This window comes from Phalacrocorax aristotelis, chromosome 7, assembly GCF_949628215.1.
Source record: "Phalacrocorax aristotelis chromosome 7, bGulAri2.1, whole genome shotgun sequence".
NCBI lineage: Eukaryota > Metazoa > Chordata > Aves > Suliformes > Phalacrocoracidae > Phalacrocorax > Phalacrocorax aristotelis.
In genome coordinates, this window is record NC_134282.1 from 27,685,214 (window position 1) to 27,709,761 (window position 24,548).

General features: G+C 46.3%; 1 protein-coding gene across 6 annotated transcripts in view; it reads left to right on the top strand.

The window, feature by feature from the left end:
• NGEF (neuronal guanine nucleotide exchange factor) overlaps positions 1-24,548 on the top strand; it is a 54,418-nt gene that overhangs the window by 23,677 nt on the left and 6,193 nt on the right. For all 6 annotated transcript variants that reach the window (XM_075099436.1, XM_075099437.1, XM_075099438.1 and 3 more), the window contains 10 exons: positions 2,844-3,041; positions 3,157-3,266; positions 7,981-8,255; positions 15,461-15,621; positions 15,843-15,995; positions 17,977-18,106; positions 18,890-18,964; positions 20,899-20,988; positions 22,686-22,849; positions 23,903-24,058. In XM_075099436.1, the coding sequence (XP_074955537.1) occupies positions 2,844-3,041; positions 3,157-3,266; positions 7,981-8,255; positions 15,461-15,621; positions 15,843-15,995; positions 17,977-18,106; positions 18,890-18,964; positions 20,899-20,988; positions 22,686-22,849; positions 23,903-24,058 (1,512 nt within the window). The remainder of the gene's footprint in view (positions 1-2,843; positions 3,042-3,156; positions 3,267-7,980; positions 8,256-15,460; positions 15,622-15,842; positions 15,996-17,976; positions 18,107-18,889; positions 18,965-20,898; positions 20,989-22,685; positions 22,850-23,902; positions 24,059-24,548) is intronic.

Consider the following 24,548-nt stretch of genomic DNA (forward strand, 5'->3'; position numbering starts at 1 on the left):
TTGAAGGAAAAAGGAAGACAGGCAGGATCAAATTAGCAGACACTTATGGGATCCTGAAAAGATGCTTTCTATTTGTGAATGTTTTTCATACCATGACCCAGATGCTTTTCCTAAGAAGAAATTTCAATTTGGTACAGATTTAACCCTTGGGAGTGGAGGAATGTTAGGGGCTAGAATCTGTTAAACTCTTAATGCATATTTCTGAAAGATTATTTTTTTTAGTAGATACACCCAAAAGTTATATTTAGATAGATATTCACTCTAGCAGTGTCAGTAAGAGCTTATGCGCTGACTTCCCTTCGCATACTAAGAACTCCCCACTGCTCTTGGTCCTCCCCTTTAGTAAATAGTAAACAGCATCCCTGCTTTTCCAGAATTCAAGGTAACGAAGAGGCTCAGTACAGTTAATGTCCTCCCTCCCCTTTTCTAAGAAAGAAGCTTTTTAGCGTCCCACCCACTTATTAAAACCGTCAACGATATTCTTGCCCTGGCAGCAAGCCACCAAAATGTCAGTCATTAGCCAGAGCTTCAGATAGTCTCTGCTGCTTTATCCTTTCAAAAAGGTTTTGGCTGCCCCCTCACTCACCTGCCTCCCCAAACCCCCTAGCCCTGGTGCTTCATGGCTGACAACCCACTTTCACACCATGCTGACCACCTAACCCATGACAATCTCCCCTTGTACATCCCCAGCTGTCAGGCTGTCCTCCTCCTCCTCTCTTAAGTGCAGAACAGGCTCCAGCCCTCACTCTCACTCTAATTTTTCCTATCCATTTTCTGGTCCTTCTGACCTCTCAGTCTGGGACTGGAACTAGACCACACTGACAGTTTTCTCTGAGTCCTCAAACCTTCCACTGACATTTCCAACTGTTTTTCTCTCCCATTCTGCCTCTTAATGACTTAAAGACCAAGCTCTTCAGTGTGCTAGATCGAGATCTAGTTCACATAAGCTGAGGGAGTATTTCTGAAAGTATGATTGTGTGCTGGCTGGAAGCTATACTGATGTATTATTTAGCAAATTTAATATAAAAATGATAAAAAGGCAACCATTTTACACATACAGACCAACACACAGATTTTATGTTGTTGCATAAATTACGTTATCGCGTACAGAAAAAAAACCCCACAGTTATTTAGGCAACGGGAGGAATAGCTGAGCGTTTTCTGACTGTTAGCTCCTCAATTGCAATGTGGTGCAGATGACTTTTTTTTTGCTGGGGGTTACTAACGTGTAGGGAAGAGCTGCACCCAGCCTGTCCGCAAGCACTCGAACCAATCCGAGGGTGTAACCGTACTCTGGAGCTCAAGAGGATTTATCCCTGAGGCTGAAAAACAATTACCTGAACAAAGACAGATATAGATCATTAAGTACTGAGATACTTACTGCCTAAATGAGACAATATATCCTTATGGAAATAGTGATGCTAAGGAAGGGAGACGGGGGAAATGACCGAGCGGGTGCAAAGCCCTGCTGGAAGAGGAGAGGAGGAGAGCAGTCAATCCTGTGGGGTAATCAGGGGTGCAGTTCCTGGCAGGAGGGATTAGGCTGCGTTTCCCAGTTACATCCCTCCATCTCAGAGTTTCATTCCCAGAGAAGAAATGCACCATATGCACCAGATCTGGAAGCAGTTCAGGAGAGCCCCCCTCTCCCACCCCCTTTTCTCCCTCAAAGCTGACGCTGGCCACATATAGGCAGAGAGGTGCACGGGATGGGGGGCAGTGCTATGTCCCGGGTCTGAGGGAGGAGATGTCAGTGCCAGGGCAGGACCCCCCTCCTGCTGTGTGGTGGCTGTGCATGGAAGAGAGGGGCTGGGGCCCGGGCTGGTGCATGGGGTGGGATGGGGTGTGTGGGTGCTTGCTGGGGATGGGTGCGATGCTGGAGAGGGAGGGAGGGGGTGGAGAAGGGGCTTCCCTGCATCTGAGGAAGGAATCTCTCTGCAGGAGAGCAGGGGGGATGGAGGTAGGGGTGCCTGTGAAGGTGGGGGACCCCAAAAGCAGGGATTGCTGCCTTTTGGGGGGGCCCTTAGGAGGAGGGAGTCAGCTTCCTGGTGGAGGAGGGACCTGTGTTAGAGCGCTAGAGGGGAGCTGGGGGGCTGAGGAGGTCTCCGCGGGCAGGGGTGCTGGGCACAGGGAGGGGGCTGCAGGTGGTCAGGGACTCTGAGTGGGGAGCCGGGGGGGAGAACCTGAGACATCTGTGGGGACTTGGAAAGGATTTTGGGGGCTCTGAGAGGGTCTGCAGGGGTGCTCCAAGGGGCTGGGGTGGGGCTCAGGGGGTCAGGTGGGAGCTGAGGCCTGAGTTTGGGGGGCTCCAAAGAGGCTGCGGGGAGCTCTGCAGGAGCAAGGTTGGGGAACTCTAAAGGGTTCTGAGGGTTCTCAGGGAAAGCTTGAGGGGGATTTAGCAGAGCTCTGTGGGGCCTTGGAGAACTGGGAGCACGGAGAGGGGCTGCAAGGAGCTAGTGGGAGCCCAAGGGGAGGCTCTAAGGGGATTTTGAGGGGTCTCTGTGGGAATGCCTGAGGGGGGTCTGACGGGAGGCTCTGAAGGGGCAGTGTGGGGATTTTGCGGGGGAGAGCCTGAAGCGGTTCTGAGGAGGTTTGGGGAGGCTCTGATGGGATTTTGGGTGGAGAGTCCCTGGGGACGTCTGACGGGGGGTCTGAGGGGGGATTTGAGGGGGGACTCTCTCTAGATTTTGGGGGGAGAACCCATAGGGACGCCTGAGGGGGTGTGTGAGGAGAAGCTCTGAGGAGATTGGGGAGGCTCTAAGGGGATTTTGGGGGGCTCAGAGGGTCTCGGGGGGCTGCGGGAGCGCCCCGGGGGCGGCCGCAGCTCCCCTCTCCTTCCCGCCCAGGCTGCTGCCTTCCTACCCCCGTTACCGTGGCAACCGCCCGGGCTCCCCCAGCCCCGCTCCGCCGCCGCCGCCGCCGCCGCCGCCGCTGCCGGAGCTGTTGGGCAGCCGCCTGCCGCCGCCGGCCATGGAGCTGCTGGCTGCAGCGCTCAGCGCCGCCTGCGCCCTCGACCAGGACGGCTCGGCGGGACAGCCCGGCAGGTGAGTGGGGAGTGTCCGTGTGCGTGTGTGTGTGTGGACACCGGGGGGTGCGAGGGGCCGCGGAGGGGGCGTCCCGCCGCCGCCGCCCCGGCTGAGGTGCCCCCGCCTCCCACAGGGAGCCCGCCGCGGCCGCTGAGGAGAGCCCTGCCGCCGCCACTGCCGAGGCGCCGCCGCCCGCCCATCCCATGACGGCCGATTCCTGGAGGAACCTGATCGAGCACATCGGTAAGGAGCCGTCCCCCGCCTTGGTCCTACTCGCCGCGTGGGACCCGGCCGGGCGCCCGGCGGCCGCGCTCTCCCGCAAGTTGTCCGCTTTCCCCCTTCCCCGCACCGGCGGCAGCACAGCAGCCCCTAGAGGTGCTGCCGCCGCCGGCCGGGCCCCCCACCCGAGCCGAGCAGCCCTCCCCCGTCCCCCTGCACGCCCCAAACCAGCAGCGTTAAGCGAACGAAGCCCAGGTCTAAACCCAAGCGGTATGTGGCGGGGGGTAAGGCGGCGTTGGGGGAACCCAATTCTCCGTCCTTGTTGTTGTAAACATAACAACCGTGGCTTTGGCACTGGCTTTTTTGCCGTCTCGAGGGGCATCAGGTTTGCCGGGCAGGAGATTTAATGCCGTTGTTGAGCAGCTTTACCTCCATTCGTAAATAACGATTACTTCTTGTAATTACGAAGCTGTTAATCACTAAGGCTACAGCCAACTTTCTGCTGAAATCTGGTTTTGCATACTCAAAAAGGCGTAAGACTCAGGTCAGCTCTCCTGTTGGACGTTAACTATATGCACTGGGGTCAGCACGTATTTATAACAGCCACTGGTGTAGCGTTTGCAACAGAAGATTAAGTTATTTTATCATTCATGGTCTCTTTGTAAAGGCAGAGTTGAGGTTCTCTGGGTGGCCGTACAGGAGAGGACTGTTATGCTTTTGCTCTTGTGGTATTTTTGAAATTTTTTTTTTGTGGGATGCAGAGAGGACCTTCACAGCTTGTTTCTTAGCTTCCCACATCTGAATTGTGACATTCCTCAGACAGATTTGGGCAACTGTGAAGCTAACTGACATCCTGAGGCAGGTTTTTATGGTGGGGAGATAGAAGCTTCATTTTTAAACAGTTCTCTTCAATTTTGGGAAATGAAACTGCAAGATACTTGAATCTAGAGGGCAGGAATGTAGCACGTTGCATGGGAAAATTGGATAGATAACTCTCATGAGCAGCAAGGCAAACTTCCCTGGCAGGAACGAGGAGGATTCTCACACTGCCTCGGGGAGAAGAGGTCAGCTACAGTTTGGTGTCAGGTTCTGGTGGGCAGGGTTGATCCTTGGAGCACCTGATGCCATTGGGACAGTGCTGGAGAAAGAGGCTGGAATGAAACCAGCAGCCTGCCAGCATCTGTCAGACAAAACAGCTGAGTTCAGGGCCTTCTGGAGAAAAGTGGTGAACAATTTGCACGGATGATGCCAGATCTGTTACTTGCTTTTGGCTGTGTAGGTACTAATCTCCCAAGGCAGATGTGTCAATGTGTTGTCAGTGTACTGGGACTGTGACACTAAGAGGCATGATAAAAATACTAAACCCAGCAGGACTTCAAAGCAACCCCGTTGCTATATTCATATATATTTTTATGTGCTGTATATCAGAGGGAAGCCATGCGATAGCTCTGCATGCGTCAGTGTAACTGCAAGTAGGTCTGTTGCACCTTGATGGAGGAGACAGAGTTTGGACAACCAGAGATGCTACACTAATCCCCAGCAGAGAGGTCATTTCATGTGGCCAGAGCACACTTGCTCCCTTCCCTCCCTCCTGCGTTTGAGGCTTTAATGGACTTTTTGCCTGAAATTGGAGCAGAGCATTTCAGAGAAAACGTCTCTGGACCTCCTGAGATTTTACATAGCTTTCAGTGTAATAACGTTTACTGTAAGAGCACTGTGAACTCTCTAAGGCAAGCATTTTCCACAATTAGCAACTAGTTTTTCAATTCCCCTCCCAGTTTTTGAGAGAGCTGGGAAGGGAGACTGTGACAGCAAAATTAAATGGAATAAACACCAGGGGAAAAGTTTATTATATGCTATTCAAACTATGTAAACACCCCTCAGGAAGATCAGCCTTAACCACTTAAGTCAAAGGCGACAGCAAACCCATGCTCTGACCACAAGGTTAACATTTAGCCAGGTCACAGTAGGGACAGTTGGGACATTAAGCAATGAACAGAGCTCGTACAGATCTCTGACATTTTGTACTTGTTCACTTACTAAATGTAAGCATTTACTAAATTATCATATCTTCTGAGTCACATTCAACTACTGAATTCAGATTCTTGCTACACATTGTCAGTTCCCAGATGTATTGCTCTCCTTTCAACCTGTCAAAACCCTGTCCCCTGACCTTGCATCTGTGATACGACCCATCCAGTGCTGCGACCATCTCCTGCTTCATCTAGAGTAGGCTTTTCAATGGCTTCTCTCTCTCTCATGTAAGCGTTTGCTCAACCCATTGTAACCTCTTTACTGACATATGGATGGACCTTTTAAACCAAGATAGCAAGGATGTCTTTTATCCTGGCTAGCACTACACTCTTTGTTTCTTCCTTCTGCCTGAATATCTACCTTTCTTTTGGCTTTTTTCTGTTATGACCTTTTTGCTTCCTCCCCATATTGCTGTCTGTGGTAGAGCTTCAGCTGGTCTCTCTTCAGCTCCCTCCTTAAAATGAGTTACCTTGCTGTCATTTCTGAACAAATTCTGGTGGTAGATGCCTTTAGTCAATCAGATCTCCCCATGTCTGCATTTGCCTTTGCCTGCCACCAAAGTCTCCATAGGTCTTATCTCTTTCGTTGGTCAGGCATGGAACCTGGAAACAAAAGCAAGTTTCATTGTCTGGATTTTATTTCCTTAAAGGCAAGGGGAAATTTGTCTTGATCTTTTTTAAAGGGCTGCTCTCCAGATATGCACAAGGGAAAGTAAATCCCCCTTACACAAAGTATCCTTAATTGCCTCTGATTTGAGGGGCAGACTCACCAGCACAACATGGCTGAATGATCAGACACTGCAAGTATAATTATCTCCAGTATGAGTAAACTAGATAGATTATCCTTCAGTTTCCCCAGCATGTTTTCCCTTGAGTCAAGCACTGCCTCTACTGCTGCAGCCTGTTACTTCCCAGCCTGTCCTGTTCTCTGGTGCTCAGTTTGGTGGGGCAGAAAGTACCCAGTGCCCTACCGCAACAGAGCCTTCGAGCACGGGCTGAGCTTACAGATCAGTGCCACTGAAAGCAGCTGTGGTTTAGCAGGCTCTCCACTCCATTCCTGAAGGAGCCTTTTCACCCCACTACATCCTCAGCACACTCACTCGTGCTGAGTAACAGGCTGAAATGATTAGGAAAGCCATAGAAGCCTAGCTGATGCAGAGAGAAATTTATGTAAGTAGCAGCAGCATGCAGAACTTCAGGGGAAGTCTCCTTTCTTTGGTTATTGTGTAGGAAGTTAACAGAAGACTGTATGGTTTCCTAGGCACAGCTACCCTTATTGCTATTTTAATCTGGCGTAGAACATCTTTCCAGGGAGAAGAGATAACAGGATACGTTTGCAGGCTGCGGTACTGCTGTCCTTGTGCCTGCGCTTTTCCCCAGCATATTTCTGATAGAGTTTTAACAGTGACTGCTACAGAGCCTCATGAAAACTGGCCCAGAGATTTGGTAGGCAGTAACATCTACATTTCTGCCCTCACTAAGCAAACTCCTGACGCAGTTGTCTCTCACCTTATTAACATGGAATCTGTTTCTGAGATCCAGTGTCGTGAATGCATGTGACCAGATAGATTTTAACCCCTAATGATTCAGACAAAATAAATTATGTAGGGTTGGTTTGGTTTGGTTTGGTTTTTTTTTTAAACATCAAGGACTTTTATCTTCATTCATGTTACACTTTGCAATTCAAGTGTAAACCAAGGAAGATAATGTAAATTGCACTCCTTCAATTTGAATAAATGAGGAGAGTGACTCAGAGCAGGCTCATGCTCTCTTGTCTTTTCATACCTTATAAATCACATTTTATATTCAAGCAGTTATTATTCTGGGTCCTACAGGTGGCTCAGAAGGAGAAATTGAACAGCCCTAGGAGAGACAAAGGGTATTCTAGAGGTGGCCAAGGAATTTTAGGATTCCTACCTCTTTCATGCTGCCAGTTGAAATCAGGGGTAGGGGCAAATTGTGTGCAATTTCGTCTGCTCCTGAAGTTAGTAACTGAAACTCAGAAGGCACTTTGTGTGATTGATGTGCCTCAAGATGGTGTGAATTCAGAGCCTTTTCCTTAGTGCTGTGGCATTCAGGTACCTTTTGAATGTTAATTTCGTATCTTCAATCATCATAGAAACTGAGAAGGAAAACAGAAGGAAATTAAGCAGCATGTCCAAGGCTAACCACAAAGTCAAGACCAAAACAAACTAGTAACTGTAGCTTGTTGTCCCAATGCTTCACCTGTCCAAACTGTAACAGCAGCTCAGTGTTTCCTCCTTAAGGATTTTCATGGCCGTCCATTTGCTCCTTTAAAGTGGTTTCAATGTATGCAATATTACTTTTCCAGACACACACTTACACATACCTATCAATCTTGCTGAGAAAATAAAGGTTTAAAAGAAACATTTAAAAGCCTGGCAAGTGACAAACCACTTCTTTTGTGTCTTCCAATTGATCATGGATTCATCTGACTGTGTTACTAAATGTTTTGTGAGAGCAGATTGTTGACAACATTTTAGATTTAGAAATGGCCTTCCATTTATAGTTTCCACTTCTGGCTGAGACAGGAATGCCATAATTGGCTTTTTCACTCAGCCCGGAAGGGATCTCTCTCACCTCTGCTGACGTGACTGGATGCAAAACAAATATCCTTTCCCACAATATATTTCCACTCTTTTGTTCAGCTGTAACCTCTCAGACCTGTTAACGTTGCTTTCTAGGGCTCTTGTATCAGGAATATCGAGATAAATCTACGCGCCAGGAGATTGAAACCAGACGTCTTCAGGATTCACAGACAGACCCTGAGGAGAGTTCACCCAGCGAGGAAACCCCATCTGAAGCAGAACCTACAAGTACAACTGAAAGCAAAGCTCCACCACAGATCAGTTTGCTGAGGAACTCCAACTCCAGGTTCAACTTATGGCAGGATCTTCCTGAGATCCGGAGCAGTGGGGTCCTCAGCATCCTCCAGCCAGATGAGATCAAGCTGCAGGAGGTAATGGGGGAAGGTGGAGTGTTTCTTAACTGGTTGCTGCTTAAAAGAGTGAGAGTGAATTAAGCCAAATGATCAAGATTTAAAAATGAAAAGCTTCATAGCAGTCACAGACAAGCCTTGCCCTGCTAAGTAGTTCTCTGTGTTGCACTGGTTAGCACCACTCACTTCTTTTGAAAGTACAGATGTTCTATGTGCTATTGCTGCTATATTTCTGTAGCAAAAAAGAACTTATTTTCCCTTTTCTGATTCGGTGTTAGGAGCAATTTACAAAGGAAGGAAGGAATAATGAAGAGGCTGGTGCAATAGAACTTTTGGTTCCCAGTGCACATTAACCCTCTTCTGCCATTACTATCAGGATACATACTTTCCACCAGAAATCTTAGAAGAATTCGACCATTAACTGTAATCTGTTTTAAATATGATGTTGTTAATGGAAAGGGAGGAAATAGAAATTGATAAGCTCCCTGATTTTTAAATGTTGTTACTTGGAGTCTTACACAAAACCGTAAAAAATTACGACAGGTGTATTTGCATTTTAGCCATCCAGTGCAGTGGCATCACTGTTGAAGAGTCATATGCTGTTAATTTATAGGGCATCAAACAGTGAAAGGAGTAGGTGGGGCTAGCCACTGCAATTAATGAAAACATCAGTCACACAACAATTTATAACTGGTTGCTGTTTTGGATAGTGTGGGGAGTGAGTGCTCTATGTCAATGCATACACTGCATTTGTAGCCAGCAGTGGAGACAAACAAGCCTTGTTTAGTGTGTGGTGTGCATTGTAATATGAGCAACGGGCCTTCAAAGGCTCGATCCTGTGAGTCCTACTGTACTGCGCCAGGATTGCTTCTGGTGAGACCATTGTGGCAGTGTATCTGCTCATCCCTGGCTCATGAGATCATACCCAAGGTGCTGAAGAACATCTCTGGGCGTGAGCAGTTCCCCCTAAGTTTATTTGGATTTGCGCACTCAACAGTTATTAATTCCTTATGTATACAGTGCCACACTAGTCCTGGCCAAGAATGTAACTTCACTCTTATGTTGGAAAGGCTCATCTTGTGAACCACAGGGCTGTCATGGGCTGGGCTGTGTTACTCACACCCTTAGTGGACAGGACCAGTGTTTATGTAGGGTAGCTCGGGCTGGCAAGCACAGGCTGTCAGTGTGTCAGGGTCATGGCTGAAGGTGACTAAAATGATTTGCTGCTTTTCCATGTTCTTCTGCACTGGTTATTTCCATATCAGATTTGTTCTGTTTACCTGGCAAAACACGGTGCTTCTAACTGCCAGAATTACAAACACAATCTGGCATCTGAAAAATTACAAGCTTTTCTTTTTCTTTCTGCTTCAAAATTAAGAGTCTTTTACAGAGAAACATTCACTTAAAAGTTTGCATTATAGATTTCAAAACTTGCTGTTTCTATTGAGTTATGTTCATTAACTGTTGGTGTTTTAAGGAGAAAAAAACTCTGTGCTGCTAAAGCCCAACATTCAGTATGCTGAATTTTCTTCTCTCTGCCTAAATAACGAGAAATAAAGCAGATGGAGATGGGACAGTGCTGCCTTAAAGAAGTGCTGTGCTTTCCCCTAATGTTAGTTTATCAGAGCTGAAATTTTCTTCCTGTTTGTTCTGGGATTAGCACAATAAGAAATTATAAAATTGCTCAAAGCCAGAAAGCTGTGAAATTGGCTGAACATTGAATAGATAAAGTGAAGAATTTGGTTTGTGAGGAGAGTCAAGGACAGAAAACAAGGAGGGCTGGAGAAATCACTGAGGCAATTAAAGAGATGATGCTGAATTCAGCCTTGCCATAAGCAAGCACTGCTTGCTCTGGCAGTGCTGGAACTGTACTCATGTCGGATATGAATTGGGAGCGTGAGCTGTACATGAGGGCTTGATTAAGTGAATGTAAAGTGTTCAGCTTCATGAAGGAGAATTGGAGGAATCTACCTGGAGTACAGGGCAGGAGAAATTCTGGACTAAATGTCATAAGGACAAAATCATACCTTTCTCACCTATTTTATCTTCAAAGCTGTGGTAAACTCAGGGACTAGAAGAGCTGGCAGCTCTTCAGCCAGGAAAGGTAGAACAAGAGTATTATTTAGACCACAGGAAGGAATACCAGTACACAAATGGAAAGAAAGTTGAAGCAAACACCCCTGTTCACAGCTGAGGAAGGGAACACCACCATAGCAGAGAAAAAGTTGCTCATCTGTAGTAATCTGCAAAATGAAAGAGACAAGGACAGGAAGAGGAATCTGGCCTTTGTCATTGCCCATGATGGAAAACAACTAAGCAGGTTATTGATACAAGAAAAAAAAAACCAAGAAACAGGTGTTTTTCAAGCATCAAAACAAGAAACCTGACTGGAAGAGCAATGGATGCTTGAAAAGTGTAATGGATGGCCATTTGTCATTGTCCCCATTGGAACAAATGAGCCAGAAAATGGAGTTTCAGGAAGGGGAAAAAGAACCAACCTGAAAACCAGATCCACCCCGCAGCGATTTCAGAAAAAGAAAAAGTTGCAGGATGGCCATTAGCCCTGTGAACTCAAAGAGAATTCAGACAGCAATGGCCTCTGCCACACCAGCCTTTTTCATCTGAAGTGAATGTGAGAGTGGCAGGATGTAAAACAACAACTGGAAGTGTCACAAAAAAATGTGGGTGCAAATGGAGAAAAAGGAAGAACAAAAGAAAAAGATATGTTACAGACCACAGAGGTCAGGGAAATATGAAAATTATGTGTTACTGAAATAATTATCAGAAATGGCTAAGTCATTGATAGGGTAGTTTTAATTATTCAGATGTCTGTTGAGCATCAAGCACAGCAAAACACGAATCACCGAGGGCTTTCTTTTAACTATCTAGAAAATGTAATGTTACAAGAAGAACAAGCCAAAAGAAATGCTCTTTGTGTTCTGACATGGAGTGATAGTGGCAGAAATGACAGGCAACTTGTATGTAGCAGGAGGAACAAGTGACTAGAGAGAAAATACGCCCCCTGTATTATATGTTGATTTAGGTTAAAACAAATTCTGTCACCAAGGTACTAGGCTCTGAAGAGGTAGTGATCCAGAGGTTAGAAGAAACATTTGATGAATGAAACTTCTTTTGGCATGAACCTTAAATTAGATATTGGTATGGCCTTTTTGTGGAGCGGCTCTGATTTATTCCTCTTTTCCAGTTCAGTTTTCTACCTTTCAGTTTGTCCTTGTTTTATTTATTGTGTAGTTTCTTCATTTTGTCCTTTTCTGCTTACTAACTGTACTGATTTTCCTACACTATGTTCGTTTTCTATGTTTTAGGAGATTCTAAGCTGAGTGGAACTCACCCAAAACAACTTACTAATAAAAATAGTTTAGCAAAGTATTTTCAATTGTTGAACTGAACCATTTCTTGCTGCGATGTATGAGCTTTGAAAAAGTTTTTGCCAGGGATTACTTGGATTCAGGTCACTTTGGCGTTAGAAAAAGGGACAGAGACAGACTAATCTGCATCTTGTGTCATGTGAGAATTTAGATCAGAGAGCCACTGCTCTGAAAATATTCCTGCTCAAGCAAGAGAAAGACTTGAACCTGGTTGTGCACACTGGTGGCATGACCTCTGTGTGGAAGAGCGGGTTTGATTGGCAGTCTTTCTCTCTTGTTGCATTTTCACAAAAATGTCCATAAAATATTAAATTTCCTTTCCTTCTTTGAGCAAACCTTAGATTTCAAACCTCCAGGGAGCTCTTGTGCTGGACTTCCTGCACTTCTAGCAGGTGGATGTCAGACTGGCCCTGCAAAGGCAACCAGGTCTGAGAGCTGGTCACAGCCAACACCATGACAGCAGAGCAGAACATCCCTCCTAGACTAGACCAGAATTCCCCCTTCTTACCTGGTGATTTACGTGAAGAGCAGGGCCATTGGCAACAGATATTTCCAATCTGGGCAATAAAACATAAATGCATAAAATGCATATTGTCTCAATAGCCATTTAGCCTGTAGGATTACTTATTCGCCTTTGGCGACTCTTAACTTTTCTCCTTTTTGTATCTTCTACATTTCCCTCTTCCTTAGGCTTCACTTCTCTTTTCCTTTCTCAGTTTCTCTGCCAAAACATAAGCAATGAAAACAATTAGCAAGCTTTTACATGACTATGAGATTTCATGAAGTTAATGACCCAGAGGGCTGATGGAACAGCATTGGTCATGTTTCCAAGAGATAGTTTCAGACTATTTGTAGACTCAGGAAGATAGTATTACATCAATTGACATTTAGTTCAATTTTTTTTTTCTAGTTATTTTTGCAATTCTAAGACCAGAAGCTCATGCTTTTTTTCCTAGTGACTGCTCAGAGCTAGGCAAGTTCAGTTATTCCACAGAGATCACATCATCGCATTGCATGGTTGGATGTTTGGTGCTAGTTTAGGAGGTTTGCAGCTCATACTTACCATTCAAAGAGGAAACAGCAGCCTGGGCTGCTTGGAGTGGGTACTTTGGGTCTGCAGAGGACCAGCTGGATCGCCAAAGTAAATTAAGGATTGTGTGCCGTGCATGTTCTGTGAACACTTCCAGAAGCCTGTCCCGATCAGTGGAGATGTTCTTTACTTTCCTAGCATCTCCTTTAAATCAGAACCCTGTGCATTGATATTTTCACTATGGATTTAATTATTTCTTTAGCATGGCTTGCTCTTTGCACATGCCCATGCAGGTCAAGCACACCTCACTGTGGTGAAGAGCAAACACCAATTAATTTCTCCAAACACAGGCAGAGGGACTTCTGCAGATCAGGAAGCAACTTTTTAGATGAAGCAAGGTAACTGAGGGTTTAAGGGCTGTGGTAGTGTGGCAAGTCTTGATCTTGGCTCTGATGCAATCAAGCCTGGCAGAAAACAAATCCTGCTTGGAGTGTCTGGAAAGCTGCAGTGCTAAATGGCTGGTGGTATCAATCTCAAGGATATCTGGAAGGGACAGGCTGTCCCAGCATGTCCTGTCTTATTCTTTGTTGCATCTTTACCTATTTCCACTTCTCTCATCAAATAAAAAGGTACAGTTAAAGCTGTAAGAGGTGCATTTAGGAACTAGCCAGTCATGCAGTGAGAGAGAGATGGGTTCTCTCTCAGGGTCACCAGGTGGCCTGGTGAAGCTCTTGGGGGAAGCTGAGCTGATACTCCTCCACTTTTCTCATTAGGAATGCGGCCTTGAAAAATATAAAACATCCTCTTATTCCTAAAATGCCAGCTGTCCCACATACACTGATCAAGTACATTAATTTCTACCCACACCCTTTGCTTTGCCTCCCTTCTGGGGGCTGTGCAGGCACAGCCTCCTCCTCTGGTGCAGGAAAGGATCACCTGTTTGACTTAACTGCCCACTGGGAATATTTCCTAGGCTACCAACCTCACAAAGAGCTGAAACGTCGCTTCAGCTAATATTTTAGCAGCTCCGGATTGAGTAACAGTCCCTACTTGCTGTGCTCATCCTCCCAGATCTTGGACTGCAGCACAGTGTCAGGATATAACCCAGGTCTCTGTACCTCAGGTTCTTCTGTGATGAATAGCGATAGCTCCAGGAAAAGGCCAAAAAGTGATCAGCACAGAATTCCAAATAATTTATTTAAAAATAAAAAAAGACAACCAACCAAACGAAAAAGAACAACCAAGCCACAAGACAGACCCACAACTAGTTTGGAAAATATTTTCCTATATACACAAAAAATACTGCATGTACCTGCTGCTCCACTGCATCTCCTTGACTGTAGCTGGGCCCCTGCAGCCTCTGAGAGCAGCAGAGCTCAGGGGCTTGCACCCATACTGCCTGGCCAGGTCCCACCCTCAACTGGGTGCAGCAGAGGAGCTGTGGGCAGTAGGGAAACTTGGGCTTAAGGGTCGAAGCAGCTTTTGGTTCAAGGAAGTGAGACTTTCACTGAGCTACCAAAAGGCTCCTCTTTCAGTAGTGGCAGTGTGGGCCAGCTCCAGGACAAGGAGCCCAAGAGGCACCTTCATCAAGAGATGTCTGAAGGAAGGATCTAATGATTTTTTCACAGTGTTGAAGCCCTTGTGAGAATCCTCCATTAATCTTATGTCAACTAAGTTGTTGTGTAAATAGTCACCTTTTTTACCTACCTCTGAACAAAGACAACAAAGACTTGCCTGGAGAGTAAGGGAGCTTTGTGTGGTAATAGTGGACTGTCCTTGTGGCATCTGCAGCAGAAGGCTTTATATCCTCATCTTATTAAATTTTTTTCTGTCTCTGAACCAAACCACCAATTTGTCTTTCTGCTTCCCTAGACCACATCCCTGGCCTGAGGAAGCCAGTTTTCTCTTTGCCCAGGAGAAACAAGGACTGAAATTTGGAGATTATTTGTGTCTTATGGTAGTATTTAGGGACTACTGTGTCTTGTCCCAGTCCTTGGTGAATAGGGTCAGAAGTGTATGGCCAGGGTTGACCAGGCAGCCTCACTTGGACAGTAACAGCTGTGTTTCCTTTGGGACAAGGAAGACACAGGAGTTTGGAGGACCACAACTGTGTATTTGTATTGGTTCTGCCACAAGGCCAGTATGTCACACACAGGGCCTGCAGTGTGCTGGGTGCCGTACAACCTAGCCCCTATGCCATGGCTTTTCTAAAACAAGAGTGTAGATGGTGCAAGGAGACTGTCCTGGGTAGCACAACAAGCCACAATGAGCAGAGCAAGCAGCCAGCGCTGTTATGAAGAGCAGGGGGTTGGAGAGTGTATGGGGGCCTCCAAGGGGAACTCCCTGGAAGGGAGGTGAAAGTGCAGGACTATGACAAGTGGGCATAGAGGGGCCTGGAGCAGCGTCAGGTCAAGGTTGAGTGACACTAGGAAGGAAGGAAGGAGCCCATGAAGTGCTTTTATGTGCATACATGCACAAAATCAGACTGCTTAAATATAATGAGAAAAAGAGATAATCCTGCTGGAGAGATTCAATGGAAGGAAATGTGGTCAAACAGCTTAGGAGAGAGAGGTAGAAGGAGCCAGGGATGATGGTTGAGGGAGGAAATCTTCCTCATTCAAGTCACTATCCTATGTAACACAAGGCAAATGCCATTGCATACTTACCTCTCCCCATACTCTGGGCCTGGAGGGTGGGTGCAAGATCCATGACTCTATGCGCCACAGATATTCTCATTAACATTATGCATGCCTCTCTATAGGATTAGAAGGTATCTGCTGATTTCCTTCTTTGGGATTCTCCCTCAGGCCATGTTTGAGCTGGTTACTTCTGAAGCCTCGTATTACAAGAGTCTGAATCTGTTGGTGTCTCACTTCATGGAGAATGAACGTCTGAAAAAGATCTTACACCAGTCTGAGGCACACATCCTCTTCTCCAATGTTCTGGATGTCATGGCTGTTAGCGAGCGGTAAGACAACTGCTGCTGGTTTTTTGTCCAGCTGAATGGCATCGCTTTAGCTAACCTCATTTGTAGAGGGATGGAGGAGCTGACTAGGGGCAGTCTGTTACCCACTGCCTGTTCAAAGAGTCTGTGGACACATTAATTGCTTTGAACCCCAAGGGCTTCTGATGGGAACTACCTGGGACAGACTGGTCACAATTAATATGAGCGCTGGGTTTCCCATCTAGCTTCCTGTTGGACCTCGAGCAGCGGGTGGAGGAGAATATTGTGATCTCGGATGTGTGTGATATTGTCTACCAGCATACAGTTAATCACTTCTCTGTGTACATCACCTACGTCTCCAACCAGACCTACCAGGAGAGAGCTTACAAGCAGCTTCTGTGAGTTCCAGTGCTTGATGCTAAATTATTTTGCAAAAGTGCATAGGCCATGGATTTAGCTGTAATTTTGATATTTATGAGGTAGGGCTAGATAGCACAGAAACAGGATTTCCGACTTCACTGATTTTTCACTGCACCTATAAAGAGAAAACACAATTAAAAGGCTTTATAGTATGGGTGGGGTGATACAGTATTCAAGTAACATACCAAGTAAATTCAGAGCCAGCAGTTCCAACCGTGGGAAATATTTCTGGTGTACGCGGGGGGACACACTTGTGAAACGTGTGTATTTTTAAACTGCAAGTAGAGGCAAGAGATTGAAAGGCCAAGCATATAATACAGTTCTCTGATGACAAGAACAGCCACTGCTTTTCCTGAGCTTCTCAGCAAGGCACTTGACCTTGCTGAAGTTAAGAATTTTTTTTTTTTTCAGAACAACAAAATTTTCTTAGAAGGAGGAAAAGAAGAAGCCATCTCCTTCACATGCTGGTGTTCTACGCCCAGATGTTACCTAGGCCTAGGGCTATAATCTAAGATATTTTTGCACTATTTTTCAAGCTTAGCAAATCTTTTGGTCCGGTAGGAATACTCTTATGCCAGCTCAAAACAAAGAGTGCCCTACAAGCTTGTCTTTGAGCAGGAGAATTAATTTTTCTTTAGTTACAATGTCCTGGATTCTTTCAGGACAGCACATCGCACATGCTGCACTGCATTTCCTCCCCATAGCAGCACCTGGTTCAGGGGAGTGTAAGAAGCCCTAATCCTGCCCTTTCTCTGCCCTCCAGCTTTTGAGGGAAAAAAACACTTTAAGGGACCTATGTTGAGCTTGGACAACTGTTCTCTCCAAAAGGAGGGTACCGCAGGGTTTCCTTCAGAGGCAAGCAGTATAGCTGCAGAATATAAATAGTTTGCCTAGAGCCATTAGCAAAACACTCAGAAGCAAAGCAGCGATAGGCTGGATTACTTAAGCTTGAAAAGGACCTGTTCGAGATAGAGGTGTTCCTAGGTATGAGTTTAGAGGGCAGCATTTTTTTTATCTGCAGGAGAAGCTAAAGAAAATTGGAAAGAACAGACTCCTGTTTCACAGGCTCCTAGTTAGCACAAGAATTTTGCAGCAGTTGGCTGAACTCGAAGCTTGAGGTGTCTCACAGTTCCTCCCATTTGGCTGTTCCTCAGACACATGCAGGTCCATTCTGCTGTAGTTCTGGTGAGTTACACCATCACACAAGTACCTGCTGCAGCAGGGAGAAACACAATGGCTTCTCTTGGATAGTTGTGAGTCACACACGGTAAAGACAGGTATTGCATAGCTAGCAATGTCTCCTCATCCATGCTGTTTCTGCTAGCCAGGACTCCAGCAGTGTAAGTCTTCCTCAGGGCCCCACAGTTGCCAAGAGGCATTGTCTTTGACTATGGCAGCTGGGGCTTGTGAGGCTGCTCTGTGTAGCTGTGTCCATGGCCCAGCAGTGCCCTCATCTGCTGCAAACGGCACCAGGGAGGACCCTGTGCCCTTCTCAGGCCAGATAATGACTTCCATTCTCTGGCTAAGCAGGCAGGAGTAGCCAAGCTTGAGCTGTTTTGTGGCTTGTCTTGTTCTTATGACTGTGTGAATTTCACCTTGTCACAGAGATCCAACTGTGTAAAAATATATAATTATGCCTCTGACTCATCTACTTGGACACACACCCCATTCACACACACCCACGCATACAGCGTATGCTGCTGAGCTAGATGTGCTAACACATGTGAACACTACCATGGCTTGTATATTAAAAGTCTATTTTTTCCCTCCCCCAACACTATAACTAGCTCTAGATTGAAACTAAAATACACCTAGAAGCATTCAGTCCCCTCCTCCCCTCTTTGCTGTTACTGGGAGAGGTCTCTGGGACCGAGCTGCTTTTGGGTCACCAGCCACATGTCAGCGTTGCAGTCAGGGTAACACTCAAAGCCCTCACGTTCTCTCTCTCCCTCCTCTCAGCCAGGACAAGCCGGCTTTCCGGGAAGTGATCTCACAGCTGGAACTGGATCCCAAGTGCAAAGGCCTGTCCTTTTCTTCCTTCCTGATTCTGCCGTTTCAAAGGATCACTCGGCTTAAGCTGCTGGTGCAGGTAGAGTTCTGCTCTTTTACCTCTCCTGAAGGTCTTCTGGATCACTCCTGGAATTTTCCTTTCCAGCAGTTGTGAATGAGGCTTAGATACAGTCACGATCAACCCTAGAATGGGTCAAAGCCTTTCCGGAGAATCAGACATACTCAACAACTATAGAAGAAAGATTTGTGACTCAGAAACCATCCCCACATTAGCGTTGAATTTGCCAGACAGCTTTTACTGACCAAAAGAGTTGAGGAGGAACATTGTCAAGCTGCTAAAAGGGGCAGCAGCACTCCATCAGCCCCACTGCCTGATGGTTAGGATGCCAACATGCATATACACACTGCAGAACAGCCACAGAGCATGCAAGTGCTCCATGTGTAATACTCTACATCATGGTGGCTTGGACCAGACTCTGTCAGCCACCTTCCCCCTGTTCTTTGCCAGCTCATCTAAACACTGTGCTGGAGGACATGCTTCTAAGAATGAGGGAACAGCTCAGTCCCAAATGGTCTTATCCCAGTGGGATTACCAATAGCACTGTCTGTTAGTGCCAGCTCTGGCTATTTTAATTTATTAATTTATTTTTATGAAATAGGAGTCAACCTGCTGTATTTCTTTTAGATATAAGGACAGCTGGGAACAGGTTTTAATGAAAAAGAACTAAGAGGTGAGAGTCACTGTACTCTGTCACCTATCCTGTAATTAGGCTGGTGGCTAGAAATAACTCTGAGGCTAGCAAAGGCTTTTCTGTGCTGTCAGATTGGGATCATAGTTAACACAGACTTTCCTCCCCCACAGAATATTTTGAAGAAAGTGGAAGAGAAGTCTGACAGGGAAACCACCGCCCTGGACGCACATAAAGAGCTGGAAACAGTAAGTTTGAATGATCTAACTGAGGGCCATTAAGATTAAACCATCGTGCACATTTCCCCTCCCCCCAGAAAAGACCTACCAGCTATATCAACTCCTAGAGCTGTCCCTTTGAATCCTGTCACTATGTTTCAAGAGTAACTTTTTTTTTTCTTAAGTGTTCCTTGCTCTCAAAGATGGGCTAATCTAGCAGCACTTAGGTGTCATATGTGAGGAATCCCTTGCATATGTTTCCGCTGTAGGAAAGGGTGGAGAGAATGTTTTCCCTTGGGATCTTCACGAATACAAATTGTTTTTGCAGATACCTGAAGGTGATGGATCCCACTGAGAGATGTAATTAGCTGCAACAGGCAGCAGATTACAACTGTGTCAGGTTTCCTCCAATACAGCACACTTCTTCCTCTGACCTAGAATAACAGTTTCTTAATGAAGTACTCAAGCCTACTTTAAGCCCTCTTCCCTGAAGCTGGTAGGTAGGTGTGGTGTTCAGTTGTGCTAGTTACTGATCTGTACAAAACATCAGGAAGTTATTGGGATGTTTTCCACCTGGGCTGTTCCTGAGATGGTCAGACAGGGTGATCCCACCTCCAGGCTACATACCTCAATGATCTGGACATAGCTGGCAGCTACCTGGGCTAGGACAGAGTGTTTGAACCCTTCTCCATCAGAAGCTTGGAACATCTCTTGAATCCTACAGTTCAATATAAGTGTTTGAAGCTGAAAACTGTGCTAGAATGTCAGCCTGAGGATACAGTTGCAGCTTCTGACTGAAATAGTAGAACAGAATAGGCTTTTGAATTTGCCCTGAACTAGTCTAGGAAGTGGACACTTTAGAGATTGCCAGGGATAAAGAGAGAGACCTTAGCAACAAAGAATGTTCTGCATTAGTATCTGCATAATCCCTCGATGTATCTGGTAGCCAGTTGTTTTTCCATTGGTCAAAAGCCTGAGGAAAGCTGTTCCTGTAGTATGCAGATGACTACAACTGCTGATGGGAGAATACTCATTTTATATTCAGCTGTTAGTGGCTCCTGTGATCAATTTCACAACCCCCTTTGCATGGTTACTTATCTGAAAAGTTTAGATGCCTGATGTCCAGCTAGGTTCAGGCACCACAACCTGAATCAGACCATCTGGTGCTGATTTTCTTTATAGGTATCCTATTTGATAGGTAGGAGCTGATCACAGCTTCAGTTGCTGATATTCTGGTGGATTTTGAGTAGCAGAAGCACAGTGCAAAGCAGAGCTTGTTCTCCAACATAATTTTTCTATGGAGCCAGTTCTCAGGAGAGTTGTTCTTTATGAAACAGGCAGTGGCATCTAGGTTTTAAGGTCCCTGTAATAGGGTAGTGCCTGCACATTGATTGTGGTTTTTCAGTTAAAAATTTGTACTCAGCTGGGCTCTGTATGATGAACATTTCTCCCTGTGACATTTCATAGCCTTGGCATCTGGTGCTGCTTGGCAGAACCACAGAATTTGCAACTTTGAAATGAGGATCTTTGGCTTCATTCTCTTCTTGAAGATGATACTGCGTGCGTACCTTGTTTTGAATGTTGAGGACAAGAAAGATGACAATACATGGTGTGTCAGGATCTGGCGAATGAGCTGTTCCCTTTGCTGTGCAACCAGGAGTGTTGCTTAATACTGTGTGGTTCGGTAGCAGAATGCAGCCATCTAGTATGTTGTCTGATAGTTTCCAGCTGTAACATCTTCTGGGTTCTGGGTGTTTTTGGTTTTGTTGCTGTTTTTTCTTTCTTTCTTTTCTTTTGTCTTTTCTTTTTCATGCAAATAGAGCGCTGATAGAAGAACTTGGCTTAGTCAATTCCTGTTAAGGCAGGACACTTACCCTGTCACAGCCAGGCCTTTCTGTGCTGTCCGTCACCACTTACCTGCTTAAGGCCAGTGGAGATGAATCTCTCTACTCTCTTTTTCCCAGGTGGTGAAAGCATGTAATGAAGGTGTCAGAAAGATGAGCCGAACAGAGCAGATGATCAGCATCCAGAAGAAATTGGAATTTAAAATCAAGGTATAGGTATAGGCTGGTAACCCTTTGCAGACAGTGAACCAACAGCATCCAGGTGTTGGGCACACCTATGTGGCAGTAGTAACTGCCACGTGTTAACACCGCGTGTTCAGTAGTGGCCTGGTCCATGCTGTCCCCCTCCAAAGCCTTTGAAGGGGATGCTGCTGCTGCATGTATGTAGATCTCTGCATGTAGATCTCTGTGCACGGGCGCTGCAGAGGCCAGGGGCAGCACTGAGGCCAGTGTGCTGTGCGTGTACACAGATGTGACACACTGGCATCAAACTGCCTGTGCACAGTGGGCGGCTCCTGCTCCAGGACTCGGTTCTAGCTCTTCCCTCTCACCTCTCTTCAAAATGCAGGTCAGCTTTCAGCTATTAATTTACATTACAAATGACATTAAAAGAAAATGAAAGCTACAAAGCAAAACACTTCAAAGCTGGAAAATACCAAAATGAAGACTGTCCCACCATTTTAATTCATCCTTGTGTTTATGCATTATGTACAGTCTCTAATTACCTGCTGATGATCTCTTTTGACTCCACTCAGAGAATGACTGAATCAATATTTAGCGGTGTCTGACCAGATCTCATTTAATTTATGCCATGAAACTCCAGTGATGAGTATAAGGTTGCCAGTTCTTTTCTTGAGTGCTATGGAGATGCTTCTCAGGTCTTTCTGATTCACAAACTTTAAGGAGCATATTTAGCTTCCCAGCAACCTTTTTATGTACCTGGACAACCAAAGTGAAAAAATTTGAAACCATTTGTTTGGAAAGCGCACTAGGTGCCTAAGAATTTGATTCTTCCAGACCACTTTACCAGTGTGTCAGGGCTAGACCACAGTCCACAGGACAGCGGTAGATTGGGGTAGCCACAAGAATGCTTTCATCTCTTGTAAAGCTGAGACTGTAATGACAGGTAGGAGCTGATTCATCCCTGGTGCAGGTCTGCCTTGGGCACTGGTGCAGGCAGGCTCCTCTGGTGAAAAGAGTGCAAGAGTGTGGAAAGAAAGACTGTGCTACCATGCAGGTGTTGAATACAGGGAGGGAGCGAAGGTGGAAAAAGTAGCAGTTATGCAGAGGTTTTCCAATATTTCAGTCATTTGACTGGAAGTATAGTGTTCTAATATAAGATGTGCTTTGCTCATTTTTGCTCAAATTGCTCAAATTTCTTGTTTTTAACACAATGTATGGTAAAACTCTAGCATAAGTGCTGTTGTGTCTGCATGGACAGCATCTCCTCCTGGCTGCGACAGATCCAACCAGTGAGAACCCATTTAACATGGGGGTTTCGGTAGCCAAAAGGCCAAATACATGTTTTTGAAAGTCAGTCTCCCAGGCCAGAAAGGCTCAGCCCAGTTGATGAGACACGGGATCTCCCAGAGACAGATCAGCCTGTGCAGGGCACAGCCTAGTGTTTAAATCCAGCACTTCGTACTCCAGCATCACCATCCTTGAGTGTTTGTTCATTCTCAGGCCCCTGCTGTGTACCTGTCTGAACTCTATTACACGCTGGGCTGGGCTGTGGTGTGGATGGCAGAGCACACTGCCCTCTCTGTCCAGCTCTGCAGTGCAAGTTGTGGTGACAGGAGCTCTCTACCCTTCCTTCTGCATCTTCTGTTGCTCTCAGTGTCTTGACTGCATAAACCCATGGGTTGTTGCTGCTCTCCTGATCTTTGCTGTCTTTTCTTCACTTCTAGTCTGTGCCCATCATCTCTCACTCCCGCTGGCTGCTGAAGCAGGGAGAGTTGCAGCAAATGAATGGTCCAAAGACATCACGAACACTTCGCACCAAGAAACTCTTCAGAGAAATCTACTTGTTCCTTTTCAATGATCTGCTGGTAATTTGCCGACAAATTCCTGGGTGAGTGCAAGATTCGGGTAGTATGCAGGGCACTTCATTAGTCGTGTTTGCCCCTGGGTTTATCCAGACTGTGATGGCTGTATCCCCATACTGTCCCCCAGGCACAGGGAGGGCATCCTGGCCTGACCTGTACAGCCCTCTCCAGCAGTCACTTTGTCTTTGGATGCAGTTGACTCTTCATGGGTCAACTCTCTCCAGCTGAAAATTTATAGCAGACAGGACTTGAACAGACTCCAGGCCAGGTCTCCCAGTAGGGTAAGCAAGCATGTATCCACCAGTTTCTGCAGAGTGGCAGTGAGCTACATCAACTGGTGGGCTGACCCAGAAGGCCTTCGTCTTCCTGCCAGTAAATGATTTTTGACTCATCGCTGCCTGAAGAACAGCTCAGATGCAGTCAGTTAAACTTCTGAGAAACCAGGCTAGAAAATTTGAGCAGCAGGGAGGGGTATAAATTTAGGCCTGAGGCTAGCAGTTATATTTGACGTGGTGTAACCTGCCTCAGGAGGAGGAGAACGTCATCATGCTTAGGACTATGTCTTGTGCAACTAGACACTAGTGAAATATAGCAGCACAGACAGGTCCCAGAGAACAGCGTCTTCTTTGTAGCATTAACTAGACTCACCGGTAGAGAGCATCTCACTAGTCCAATGTTTCTAATAAACATGTCGCCACAGTGTCTGTCCGCCTGGAAATATTTTGCTTCTGCGGCAGCTTGTATCCAGAAAACACAGAGGCATTTTACAAATAGGAATGAATTAAGCCTCACAGTCCCCTTTGAGGAAGCACTGTCTGCTTTTTGTACATGGGGAGCTCAAACAGAGCAAGCAACTTGTTCTAGGCCATGTGGGATGCCTAAGGCAGAGCAAGGAGAGTGTCTCTTGCTTTGCAGTAGGTTTTCATAGCCGCCCACTCATCCCTTCCCACAGCAGGGCATCTTTTATCCTCCTGCCATGCAGAGGTTCCTGGTCTGTGTCCCCAGTACAGTTCTGGGTGGCTGAAGCCAAAGTCTGCTGGGATAACTGCAGTTTTTCCTAATCCTCTAACCCCTCCCAGGGACAAGTACCAGGTGTTTGACTCAGCTCCCCGTGGGCTTCTTCGGGTAGAGGAGTTAGAAGACCAGGGGCAGAGTTTGGCCAACGTCTTCATCTTGAGGCTGCTGGAGAATGCAGATGACCGGGAGGCCAGCTACATGCTGAAGGCATCATCCCAGTGAGTACAACAGTCATCCTGCCAGCGCTCAGCACTGCTCTCTTCCTACACCCATTCAAGGACAGTACCCTGCCTGCATGAGGGCCAGCTCTCCAGGTGTACCAGGGTCGGGTAGGCAGAGGTCCCACTCCTGCAGCTAGGCTGGCCCTACAAACCTCTCTGTCTAACATCACTCTCCCAAGGCCACCTTTGGTCTCTCCTACTGAAAGGTACTAGCAAATTAGGCAGGTTTCTCTCCTGTACGGTGTATTTGTTGCACCCGGGGTGGAAGATGGATGGGCACTTTGCATTCTGGGACAGAGAGGTCAGAAATCAGCCCCAGCACAGGAGCATACCTGATTTACAGCCTGCAGCATATTCAGAAAGTAAGAGCAAGGAGGTCATATGCTGCACGCACTCCAGCGGCTCAGCTGGCTCACTCACAAGGATCAAGGCTCTGCCTGACCAGCCCTGTGAAGCAAAGTGGCTCCTGCTTGTAGGCAAAGGTGGA